This window comes from Topomyia yanbarensis, chromosome 3 (genome assembly GCF_030247195.1).
Source record: "Topomyia yanbarensis strain Yona2022 chromosome 3, ASM3024719v1, whole genome shotgun sequence".
Lineage (NCBI taxonomy): Eukaryota > Metazoa > Arthropoda > Insecta > Diptera > Culicidae > Topomyia > Topomyia yanbarensis.
The window spans coordinates 52958930-52972239 of NC_080672.1; the positions used below are offsets into that span (position 1 = coordinate 52958930).

General features: G+C 38.3%; 1 protein-coding gene across 2 annotated transcripts in view; it reads right to left on the reverse strand.

Moving 5' to 3' along the window:
* Positions 1–3695: 3695 nt before the first annotated feature.
* The window catches only part of LOC131692390 (T-related protein), a 35477-nt gene continuing 25862 nt past the window's right edge, over positions 3696–13310 (reverse strand). Inside the window, exons 2-6 of one of the 2 annotated variants that reach the window (XM_058979403.1) lie at positions 7230–7475; positions 6862–6982; positions 4358–5233; positions 4116–4297; positions 3696–4048 (exon numbers count right to left, since the gene is read on the reverse strand). In XM_058979403.1, coding sequence (XP_058835386.1) covers positions 3709–4048; positions 4116–4297; positions 4358–5233; positions 6862–6982; positions 7230–7474 — 1764 coding nt within the window. In that variant the 5' untranslated portion in view covers position 7475 and the 3' untranslated portion in view covers positions 3696–3708. Of the gene's footprint in view, positions 4049–4115; positions 4298–4357; positions 5234–6288; positions 6349–6861; positions 6983–7229; positions 7476–13310 lie in introns of those variants that run through there. The other variant, XM_058979404.1, reaches the window with a different exon arrangement.

Below are 13310 nucleotides of genomic sequence, written 5' to 3' on the forward strand. Positions count from 1 at the left end.
GCGTATTACCCGCTGAACCACTGAACAATTCATTTTATTTAAAACCCAGTAAAGACAGGAAGCCGGTGTCTTTGGCAATGTTTCTTGTGAGAGTATTCTCTAAATGTTTTTCGAAGATAACACCACTTTACCTTTTCAGCTTCACCGAATATGATTCATATCAAAATTTTGGACTAGAATAACATCTTCTTCAGCTCTAGCGACCAGAGACATGGATACAACTGGATACAAATGATTTGTACAAATGCTTATAGCATTTTTCTTTTACTTTCAAGTGCATACTGAGTGGTCTGTCCGTTTTTACTCGTTCATGAGTTATTTGAGAGAAAAGCAGGCCGTATTTCAAACAAAAAACGTAAATGTCTCAAAACAATATAGTTATGAAAAAATGAAAATGACGTATTTTGTTAATTGTAATAACTCTGTAGAACATTTCGAACTTCTAAAAAATCTTGGAAAAAAATTACAATGAAAGAAATGATTTTTTCGGTCTTTTCTCAAATAATGATCGATATCTTAACTACCTCTATTGACAGGACGTTGCCACCGTCGGTAAAGTTTTTTGTAAAACAATTTACTACAACTTTGTCGAATACTTCAACTCGCTATCTAATAAATTTAGCATCGTACTTATAGTAGGATTAATCAACAAACTTTATTCGAAAAGAAAAGGCGTTGCATTGTCACAAATTCTTCTGAAAGTCGTACTACGCGATGTACGACCATTGGACCATTTCGAAGTTATTCAAAACGTTTTCTCGTTTTTAACCTCTGTGCACTGAAGCTCCGACTACTGTCCTTGAGCCCGTTAGCCCCTCTGCATACACGGAGCCTTTTGGCTCCTCTGCGTACGTGGAGTCTGTACGCTATCCAACCCCTCTCTCTCTCGCTCTCTCTCTCTCTCTCTCTCTCTCTCTCTCTCTCTCTCTCTCTCTCTCTCTCTCTCTCTCTCTCTCTCTCTCTCTCTATCTATCTCTCTATCTCTCTATCTATCTATCTATCTATCTAACTATCTATCTCTCTCTCTCTCTCTCTCTCTCTCTCTCTCTCTCTCTCTCTCTCTCTCTCTCTCTCTCTCTCTCTCTCTCTCTCTCTCTCTCTCTCTTGCACTCGCTTGCTCTCTTTTGTTCTCTCTTGTTCTCTCTCGCTCTCTATATCTATCTTTTTCTGTCTCTTGCTTTCTCTTGTTCTCTATCTTTCTCTCTCTCTCGCTCTCTTGCTCTCGTTTTCATTAGAAGCAGCAGGATGCACAGATATCAGATTACCTACTGCTAGGTAATACAAGTTCTCCGTGTACGGTATACTGTGTACTAAATCTTTTAAAGTATCTCTGTATATCCAACCCCTCTCTCTATCTCTCTCTTGCTCTCTCTTGTTCTCTCTCGCTCTCTATATATATCTTTTTCTCTCTCTCTTGCTCTCTCTTGCTCTCTCTCTCTCGCTCTCCTCTTTCGTTTTCATTAGAGGCAGCAGGATGCACAGATATCAGATTACCTACTGCTAGCTAATACAAGTTCTCCGCGTGCACTATACTGTGTACTAAATCTTTTGAAGTATCTCCATTTCATTCTGGCTTTTTAAGTTGGTAGCCGTAATTTATTGATCCTTACCAGAATCGTCGCATCTGACGTTGTTTAAGTGCTAACATGTGTTACAGTTACATTCAATTTACCTATCCGATAATTTTGAGGCTTGGTGCTGAAAGTGTTAATCAGCAGTATTTCTCATGTTTCCGGGAGCAAAAGTACTTATGTTAACTCTTTGCTTTTGTAGGGGAGACCGGTTTTCAGTTTTCATTTTTTAACGCTTTGATTTAGGAAGATCTTGTAAAAAAGAACACGTTGCCTAAAAAGTACTTATTGTTATAAACAATAATAAGTGCCGCGGAAAACCCGCCAACTTACCATGGCCCTGGGGTAAGTCGGCGATATTTATTGATATGGCAGAAAATAAGCAATCAAATGGAGATTCAATTACTTCAGAAGTCCTTATGGAACGTGCCAAATATTCTTCTAATAAAACTATATATTAACCGACATTTGCTACTATATTTTAGTCTCAACACCCCTGCATTTTGACTTCAACGCGTACTTCAATTTTCGAAAAACTTCTAGTTATTGACCTATGTGAATGCCCCCTGCATTGACGAGATACACAAGAAAAAGATTTTCCTACTTTGGAATGAATTCCAGAAATCAAAATATTTGATGATTATTTTTGCACTGTAAATAGCCAACTTACCCCGCGTACATCACCACCAACTTACTCAAACCACATATTTTATAAAAAACTATTTAAAAAATTAAAAAATTGTTTGTGGATATGTGTAATATCTATACGGATACTGAAAGCTCTTTACACGCACTATCGAATATTATAATCATTCGTGGAATAGAATAAAAATCACCTTAAATAACACAAAATGTTCAAAATTCATAAAATTTGCTTTGTATTCTCGAAAACATTATCTCCAACAGCTTCTACAAAACAAAATGTTTTGCTACAAAAACACATTGGATTTTGTGTTTCACATTACTTGAAGTATACAGGCAGAAACAGCGCTATATGTCTAATATAAACGGAGAAAAGGGGATTCGGCAAACTTACCCCAACCGCCAACTAGCCCTTGGCTCCCCTACCATCACTATTCTTAAGTGGGGGGGGGGGGAGTACGTCTGGTACAAAGGGCAAAAAAATCGACTTCTTTTTTATTCGCTTAATTGTTGGTATTGAGCCTCTAGAAAGGTCTCCCGCAATCTCGGTGGCCACGCTGAACTTCTTTTGTTTTAAACAGCCATGCATTGTTTTTGCTTTGACACACGCAGATTTCAATCTATCGGCAACAATTTTCGTAAAACTGACAGCGATAAAAATACAGTGTAAACAATACACTCTAAACTACTTCTACCCAAATTTTCAAGAGAAAATACCCAATGGGTCATTTTTTACAGCGTTGTTTCCGTGATGCAATTTGATGTGGGACACCCTTTAAAAGCGTTTTCCTCGAAACCGCGTTTTTCAAATTGGCGAACATGATAACTCAAAAACTAATCAACGAATTAACTTGATTTTTTATGAGGATGCCCAATATGTGTAGCCTGTCGATGAACCACAGGAAAACTGAATAAAAAAATTTTTCTCTCTATTATTTTGAACAAAAATGACCGAATTTTACAGTAAAATATGAGATTTTTCGGTTCTCACTTTTTTCTATTTTTTGTGGTTCATCGGCTAACTACAAGTCTTGGCTTTACAAAACTTATCGAATTTCCCGTATCAGATAATTTTATTGAGAGTTATCGTGTTTGCCGCGTCGCTCCTCGACTTGGAAATGGTGGGACGTCTACTCCAGGAACGCTCGTATGTGTGACTCTGTGTGACTGAAAATATTTTTTTTCGTGAGCAATGGATGTAAAAAGCGATCCTAACATTACACAAAAGATCCATTGTTGTCTTGCCTTCAAAATCGTACAACAAAATAACTTTCGTTTTGAGCACTTTACACCAGACGCCCCCCTTAACCCTTTTTGTCGGTTATTATCCTTATACCCTAAAAAGCTTCCAAACGTAGTAGACTAACACTGATTCAAAGAGAAGTATTTTCTCAATTTTTAATCTTTATTAATGTTAATCTTTATTAACTCAAATATATGTACAACGAAAGGCAAGTAAATTCACCTTAGAAAGTGTAACACTTCAACAAAACCATTAGATGTGAGAGGTCTGCGGTGGGGTCAACGGAGTCCAAGCCCCAGTTGATCCACTTCTGACGGGGCTATGCGATGCGTGACCACCACTGCCAACCGGGATACCCGGTGATCCTCCATTAACAGTATGATTGCTAGGTTCCGGTGAGTGATTCTCCGAACAGTGATGATGACCACCGTGGGTACCCGTTACGAGGGAACTGTCGGCAGCCGACGGATGACTATGGTGGCTGTGGTGGTACTGGATCGATACGGGTGAGGAAGCTGCCACCGGCTCGTGGCGATGGTGTGATGTTGGAACCGATGTTAGTTCAGTTATTTCTGCTGGATGATTGTAAGTGCTGGAAAATGAAAAAAAAAAACATTTATTCAAAACCACATCCCGTGATCGGAAGCCGCATCACCTACCCAATGTCACCGATCATCGGAATGTACTCCGCCGTTGGATAATGGTAACTACTTTGGTAGACACTATAGTCACTTGCAGCGTGCCAAGACGTCGAGTAGCCGATGTTCGTTATTGTAGGAGCGTTCAGAACGTTGCCGTACAACTGATGGTTAGGCGACACCGTCGGAGTAGGATGATATATCTGGAATTTAAAAATTTAAGTTAGATTGAGTTCATCTTCGGTAGGAAAAATACCCTTTACCTGATGACCGGCAGCAGATGCGTAGATTTGCTGTGGAGAGGCACTGGGTTGGTAGACGTCGATCTGCGCAGCAGTACTTGTTGAAGGTGTGGAACTGTATTGAGTGTTGTGCGCCGAAAGATGATGTGTTGCGTAGGTTGGAGACGATGTCACGTAGTTCGGAGATCCGTTCGACGGTGTTGGTGAAATGTTAGGAGCTATTGAGTTGGGACTACCAGGATTCGTACTCTGGCTAGTCCAGTAGGAACCAGACGCGGAAGATGGTTGTGATTGCCACGCCGTAGAATACGAGGAAAATACAGGCGAGGCTACCGGTTCCAGTGGTAAATACCCAGTTGGTTGCGGAGAAGTACTCCCACTAGTGTTCCGTGATCGTTGTGTGGTATAAGGTGCTGCACGATTGGAACGGACGGTCGTATGTTGGTAACGCTCCGCAGTTGACAGCGGTGACGGAGCTGTCGCATAGGAAGGGTGGAAGTTCAACCAACCGTAGGTTGCATTTTCTCTTGAATATACTGAGTCCGGTCGTTCCTTGGCATCTAGGAAGGCTTTCGCGAACGGGTTATATTTAATTTTTAGTGAAGTCACCTCCTCGTTCTGGTAGGCAGTCACCGCTATGAACTGAGTCTCCGGGAATGGGTAGGTATGTACGTCTCTTTGTTCGCGCTGTTCCGACACAACACGGATCAGATGAACCCGTGGTTCGTACTTGTGCAGTGAGTTCAGCATTATTTGCCCATTTCCGTTTGTTTTGTTGGTTAGTTTGACCTTCGCGAAGGATATGGGCTCTTTCATCCAGTGTTGACCGAAATTGGGCGATTCCGGATGCAGGTAGACTGGGTTCGGGGGAGGAGCTTCGGCTTTTCCGCCGGCGACCTGGAACGAAGAAATGGAAGGATCGTTTATTTTTTTATATTAGTTTATTTGACACGACTCAATGCGTTAGCTTGATTGACCCGTAAGTTCTTTATATAGTTTACAGTATATGAAAAATACAATAAACGAAATTGTCTATTGCGTGATTAGATTGTTGTCATTAAGAATAGAAATATGGAGATTTGGACGGAGCCGGTGGTTGAGTGGTAAGCGTGACCGCCATTCATTCCAAGCCGAGGTCGTTGAAATTTTTCTGAGGTGAGAAAATCTGTGGTCACGTCTTCCTTCGGAAGGGAAGTAAAGCCGTTGATCCCCGGTCCTTGAGTTGATGGATCGATATTTAGTCCAGATAGTGCAGACTCACCTCTCTGGTGTCGGCAAAGAAGTGGAATCCAACTTCTATACTTACTAACAAATATCCTCCTCCCATGATACTTGTGGAGTGCGCAGTAGTATATACGGCCTCTAGCAAAAACAAGTATCGGACTAACCATCCCTTCCCTTTCCTTACTAGATCTATGTTCGGGCCTGGCCAGCGCCGGTATTGATCAATAAACACTTTAGGATTACCAGGAGTTGCACATTGAAAGATGTTTCGCTACTCCCATGCATAATTATCTACTTATTTCCTATGCAACTTCAGCTAGTCCAGATCTATAACGGAGTAGCAGCCAGAGATGGTCGCACAAGCTCCAAGCTCAAGCTCATTAAGTATCGGAATATGGAGATTTGTGGCCTGTGTATCCAATTATTTGATATTATGGATTAAAAATTTGGCAACGCTATAAGAAATCTACAATTCAGAACATTCCTAGAAAGCTAAGATGTTTCACCGTTGTTAAATTATTCTTAAATGTTGGATGCATAGAATCCCTAATCTATTAATATTTTTGTTTAAAGCTGGAATACGCTGCCGTTCTATTCGTTGCTTAATAATTATGAATTATGATCTCATGTATTTTCTCTAGGTTTTTTTGGATTTTTCAACTCCAATATTTTAAGAATTGAAGCTTTTTTTCGATAAACTGTGGAACTTCAAACTCTGATTAAAATACCGCTCCAACATGTAAAGTTTTCACAAAACTCGTGACAGGTGGCATAAATGATAACATAAAGCTGAACAATTTATTAGGATGAATCAAAAGTAGATTGAACTATAGATTAACGGGTTTAGCTGATCGCGGCTGAAGTATGCAATGAAGACGACAGAAAGAAAAACCAATGCCACCGCGACTTTGGAGCCCCTTATAATACGAAAAGCCTTCAGTAGTCTCCGACGTTTTCCTCCTGTCTAATTAACACCTTGCAATTGTTTTCAAGCTCCGTGTGCATTAATTAGCGCAATGCAAATACATTCGCTACGTTACGGAATAAACAAGCATCTTCTTTGGCAGTAGCGTCACGACGATGATCATTAGTTTTTTGCTAGAAATACACTCGGACCCCCCGCAAGGTTCCCACAGCAAGCCGCCCGCCCATTCCAAAAACACTGCACACCGCCGCGGATGCACATCGAAACTGCATCGGTGCATGCAAAAATAGCCTGTTTACTCTGAGCCAATAGACAATGTTTTATTTTCTGTCCGATGCGTGATCGAAATGGCAAAAGATATTCTCGAGCCACTTACCCATTCTCCGTTGACGTACTTCCAGCGGTGCGAGTCCACCTGGGAAAATTCCAGCAGCACCGTATACATCGCGGTGGGATCCAAACCGGCCGCGGTCACCTTCACAACCGGGAACATGCGCCTGAAACCGAATGGAGAAAGATTTAGTGTAGCAAAGTTCTGGTTTTGGTGCGAAAAAGCCACAAGCGTTCGACCGCAACGAACAGATCGTGAGGCGTCAACTTGAATCGTGTAGAAACTTGTTCTGGTAGGTCTGACTGACTGATTGACTAAATGCTAATATTTGACGCCCATAACTAAACTCAGCAGATTCCGATAAACGTCATCGATTTCATTAGAATAGTTCAATGCTAATTAAGCATACCTACCTTCCGTTCTTGGTCACAATCATCTCGTTGGTAAGGTTTTGAAACCGCAACCATAGATCGCGATCGTCCAACGTGACGGATAGGTTTCGTTCGCCGGACCCACGCCCATGACCAACCCCGCTGGTACTGAGCTGTGATTGACTACCGTTGGGCGCTCCGCTAGCGCTGCCATTGGTCGTTCCCGTCATCAGCGGATCAATTGCGGACAGAATGTGGGACGTTGCGATCTCCTCCACCGAACGCATTCTGGAAGTGAAAGAGAATAACGTTTGCGATAAGTAGCTATCGGAGACGGAAGTGTCTCTATTTTGTATTATTCAAATGATGAAAACAATAAAATGTTTGTTTGAGTGGCGTAGCGCTTGAATTAGAAGTCATATCTGGCTGTCATGAAAATCGTGAATATAGTAAAATTTAACAGAAAACTTTCTATAGATTTATCGGTGTTTAACAACTAATCAATCTGTAACTAGTAACAGTTCATGAAATGTTTATTTTTCGACTTCGTCTCATCAGAATCCGACTCTAACTTAGTGCTCGGACTAAGAATTGCACCCGGTTGACGCTAGCACCAAAACGGGGACATCTTGTGTGTTCGTTAGCAAACCCCTAATCAAGCGTGATATCGTACAAGAAAAGGAGTTAATTTTATGCTGAGGAGAACTAGTGAAATCGAAACATTTGAATGGTTTGGCAAACCAATGCAATATTACTTTTACTGCATTGATCGATAAGGAGAAAAATTTGGATTTGGAGTCACTCTTTGCTTGAACTTTTAGTCGTGCACGTGCATCATCCTTTACATCCTCTCGTTTCGCACTCTTTCTTCGATAAAATCAAACTTTGACATCAATATCTTCAAATTGATCAAACTTCGACTATTCTTTTTTCAGGATATCGTTTACGAACTATTAGAATTCTTCATTTTATGTATTGCTACCGAGTCTTGACTGATTTCGTATCCTGTATTTGGGCTAGGCGAAAATTTCATCCCGAGGATCACTAAATATCTTGATTTATAGTTCTGGCATGGACATAAGTTTGGAATTTAGATTCATAGCAGCGAACTCCTTGCCAAATAAGATATTTTTTGGAAACTTTTCTTTTTCAACAACAGCATGATAATAACAGGCGTAAGCTGAATGAGAGGGTGTGAACGGATAAGCGCGTCAAAACCCTAACGTAATAATTGATAGTTGATAGCAGAATCCCAATACGAGTGTAATCTAATGGATGTTGATGAACATGGAACAATGTTAAAAATCCGCCCCATTTACAGTTCTAAATCAAATTCTAAGTTCCTTAAATGAAAATACGTTCGTATATTCGAATTTTGACCCTACAGAAATCATTGATTTGGCTACAGTTGGGGGTTGCTAATATACGCATCGACACATGAGGAATAGAAAATGCTATCCTTGATCGAATTTTCCATTACCATTTCACGCTAAATTTTCTCCGCACTTTCCAACCCAATAAATATGTCGTAGAAAATAAATTACAAAATTTTAATCTTCAAACAAATACAAACAAGGCCGACTGTTTATAATTCAAAATAACTTTGTTTATAAAAGATCCGATTTTAAATTGCCATTGTCTATAAACTATTACTCTCGGTAGCCGGCTACCCAAAGTTTAAAAAGTACATCAAAACTAAACTAGATCATTTCTTTTTTTTTTAAGTTTTATTTATTATTTATTGCATTAAGTTTTATTTGTAATTTATTGCACTAAATTTTATTTATTTATACTTTTTTATGCTAATTAAGTTAGTAATAAGCAGCGAGAAAATGGTTAAAGCTTACAAAAATGCCTATAGATTTTTGAGTTTTCATCACAAAAAAATTAAAATGAAAATGCGCTTTACTTTGCAAAAAAAATCACCCATTAAATGTTCGTATTGAAGCTCAAACTTCCACAACGATAGATCCTTAATACATCCAAAAAATAGTTATTTTCAGCAATTTTTTCAACTTTATGCTAAATAATGTTTATAAATTACTAATTATTCGAGTTTTGGAGGTGTAGTAATTTATTTTCAATACTTATTGTTACTTTTGACTGCAGCCACAGGGCGGTTATTTATGGATATTTTGCCATTTCTACACTTCTCTATCGGGAATTATTCAATTTAAAAAATCGATTTTTTTTGCTTACACACTAAGTGAACAAAGCATAATCAGAAGTCATAAATGACTTATGAAAAGATCGTAATTTCGCAAATTTATTCATATTCTTGAAACAAAATCTGAAATATGGTGAAAACGATTACATTTTGGAAAATTGTTGTTATAGGCTTATAACTTTTAAATGGTGTGATTGGTATAGTATAATTTTTAAATGGCATTTTAGGCTAGAAAAACTTTTATGTGATAGATATTTCATAACGCAAATACATTGAAAGCATTTCATTTCATGTTTATAATTAAAAATATATGAATGTCGATAGTTCTTTTTGGAGAAACATCAATAACTTATAGAAAGGGTATACAGCATTTCGGTGTATCTCATATTAGTACAATTTTCAATATTTGGAAATCGCTTAGAATTTATGGATCGGACAAGATCGGAAGAGAAGTTTTTTGGAAAGCCGGAATCTTGTTTTGTAATACTGTTTCAGCAACTTTGCCGGGTCTCGCCACATAATGTTACTTTTTTATCAATAAAAAATGTGGAATAAAATGTTTAAATAAAGGTATTTTTAAAGCTGGTGCAACACACAGTTACACTATTATTTTCAGTTATCTTTAGCTGAGGTTATACAAATAGTTGTGTCCAACAACTATATTGTTATAATATTATTTAATATTCAGCATCACTAGATAGCGATATTGCTGGATATATAATGAAAAACTGTTACAAAACCTCTTAAAAATCACCATTTTGCATCCATGCAAAAATTCTTTAGCTATTTTCGACATACTCCTTATTTTGCCACATTGTGCAGTATGCCTTTAGGTAGGAGAAAGTGGTCGGTTGCCGGCACTGGTCGGTTGTCGGCACCCCTATGTAGCTTTTGACAGAAACCAAACATGGACATTCTGATAAATATTATTTGTGTGTTATATTAGCACGATTTTTTTGTGCTGATTGCTGAAGCAAACAGACTCGAATGTTCTGTTCTACAACCAATAAATTTTAAAGTGAAACTCTACTTAAAAGTTTTTTTGATGATTTGCTTAGTGTTATAGAAAAAAGTAAATCGATCGAAAAAGCATGCGTATTGAATATTTACGATGAGAATTTATTCTATTTTATGATTCAACAATGAATGGCATCGAAATGTTCGCCACAATTTTTTTTTATCAGTTTTCAAAAAGGATACTAAAATAGGTTGTCGGCACCCAAACATGGTCGGTTGTCGGCACCCAATTTTTTGTGGCAAATGCTCTCAATAACCTAATCAATATGGGTATTTTGGAACGGGCTTTACGAATAGATACCAGAGAGCGATCTTTGGCACCATTCTGAAAACCAGGAAGGCGACTTCCGGTTTAGCGTTTTACATTTATAAAAAGAAAGTCCACTTGGTCGTGTTTGCACCGCTAGGTAGCACTGTTTATACCAGATTGTCACGACCAGACAATTTGGTGTGGGGGGAGGGTTTAGCCCTGTAGTCCCCCTCCCCTTTTGGCTGACCTCTATTTGATCTGTCTGAAGCTTTGGTAAAAAATGGACTGCCTGAAACTAACTAAATTGCAGTGAATGCGATCCGTCAGTGCCTTAGCAGTGCGTAATATTCGCACAAGCTTTTCACATACACATATTGTGGCGCTGATGAATAATGATGTTCATAATGCCTTTGATGGTTGTTGAAATGAAAAAAATCCTTTTCCCTTTTAATCTTGATGATTATCATTCATATTTTCCCATTTTTAATAAATTTTCTTAGGGTGCCGACAACCGACCACATTTTTCAAAATGGTAAAAAAATATCATTTTACTAAATTGTTAAAAAAAAATTTCAAGTTGACAAAATAAATTAATTTCTTTCATAAGTTATTAGCTAAGGCTTCTAGCTTTCCATTGTTATGCCCATTCTCATATATTGTTTAATTGGAATAATGTTGTGAGCCAAAAACAAAAGTGTGCCGACAACCGGACACATTCCCCTATGTAAAAAATATAACAAAATAAAAACTCGTAAAAAATATTTTCGTTATTTGCCAGGAATTTGTTCTAGTTGCTGCTCTGTGCGTCGCGTAATTTTTGAAAATATTTAAAAATTGATATTTAAGGTAAACGGTTGATGTTTCTTTTTTGCATAAGTTCTTATCTTTTAAGTTGAATTTAAAATTAAAAAATAAAGCGAAAGAAGAAAAAAATATTCTTTGTTTAGTGAGTAAAAAGGAAAATTGATTTTATGGCTTAAAATTGAATAAAATCAACATAGGAGTACCTAATTTTTAACGCTGTACAGTTTGAGCTAATAAAAAATTGGTTTTCATTACGGAAAAGTTGAATAGTCCTCAATTTACGAAGAAGTTTGCCATTTTTTCCCAAAAATCAAGCGAAAAAATAGAAAAAATACATTGAAAGCCCTATGACCGCACTCAAAAGCAGCAATAAACACCAAAAGCAACTTTTTGAACTATGCTATATTTCACCCTAAGGAGGAAAATTTGGTAAAAACCAAAATTTCTCACTAGGGTGAAAATTTGTTGGTAAAACCAATCTTTGCACTTGAGGGCACAAATCCTTATTTCATACTTATGAACTTTTTGAAGGGGACGAGCATGGCGTAGTTGATAAATCGATGGCCTTGTACGAAGCTTACCTGGGTTCGATTCCCAGCCTCGCACATAGGGTTAGAGATTTTTCTAAAAAGAGATTTCTCTAACCCGAAAAGAGGCGAATGACCCTAAGGTTAAAACCTCTATAATATAAAAAAAACTTTCTTGATCACAAAACCCAACAAGGGCACACAAAAAAAGATGCCGATTTTTGATTTAAAAGACAAAATTTTGTTGTTTTGGAAAAAATCCGGGGTTTATTTATTCTGTTGCGGCGCCTATGATCATAGGTGGAAAGATCTGACAGATTAAAATTCATTTTCCCAAAGGTGTTTTTTTTAAGTTTGTTCCTCACGGTACATAGCTTGAAATTACATCTGGACACAACACGGGGTGATGTACCCAGCAAATACAAGTTTTCGCCGATAAATTCACCCTTAAACAAATGTAATCATACAAGGAATTTACAACAGCGTACCTACTAAAAACCCAGCTTGTCATAACCGACAAAACTATGAACTCTTTGCTGTATAAACATAGGAGAAATATATACTACCTTTCAGAGAGGACTAGTAAAGTTTTGACAAGTTTTGACAAGCTGCCACTATAGCCGAGTGGTACTACCGTGGTACCTCGTCCCACGTTTCGTCCACATATCAATCGATCCAGTCAACCCAATTCCACACAATCGAAAAGTAATAGCCAATTAAAAGCAGAAGTTGAAAAAACCTGGCAAGATGACTCAGTACTCTGCATAAATGGTTCGATGTAGGATTAAAAAGGGCTGCTGAGGTTAGCCAGACCGGTTTTGGATTTTCGATGTAGGTCAGTAGGTTCTATAGAATTAGAACCCCCTTCTAGATGAAGCAGACTTCTACGATACTCACCAGAATCTCGTACCTCGAAATGTGAAGATTTTTCCGGTTGCCGGTCATTTGGCCGAATGCTGTTTGACCGAACGCTATTTGGCCGATTGGCACTTGATTGAATGGGCTAATGGGCCGAATGGGTCATTTGCCCGAACACCGATTGACCAAACGGGTCGCTTGGCCGAATTCCGTTTAGCTGAATGCCATTTAACCGAATGCCGTTTGGCCGAATGCTGTTTGCCGAATGCCGTTTGGCCGAGGACCATTTTGCCAAACGTCATTGGCGCATAGTTTTGGTTCAAGAGTTATGTGGCCGAAAGTAATACTAACAAAAAAGACTATTCGACTGAATAAACTGAATAGGGAAATACATAGATGCGGCCTAATTAGTAACGGGTGAAATTATTATTCTTGTATTTACAATATATGTTATTATTGGCTGAAACATTCTGTTGATAGTTTCCTTCTTTTCTACATGA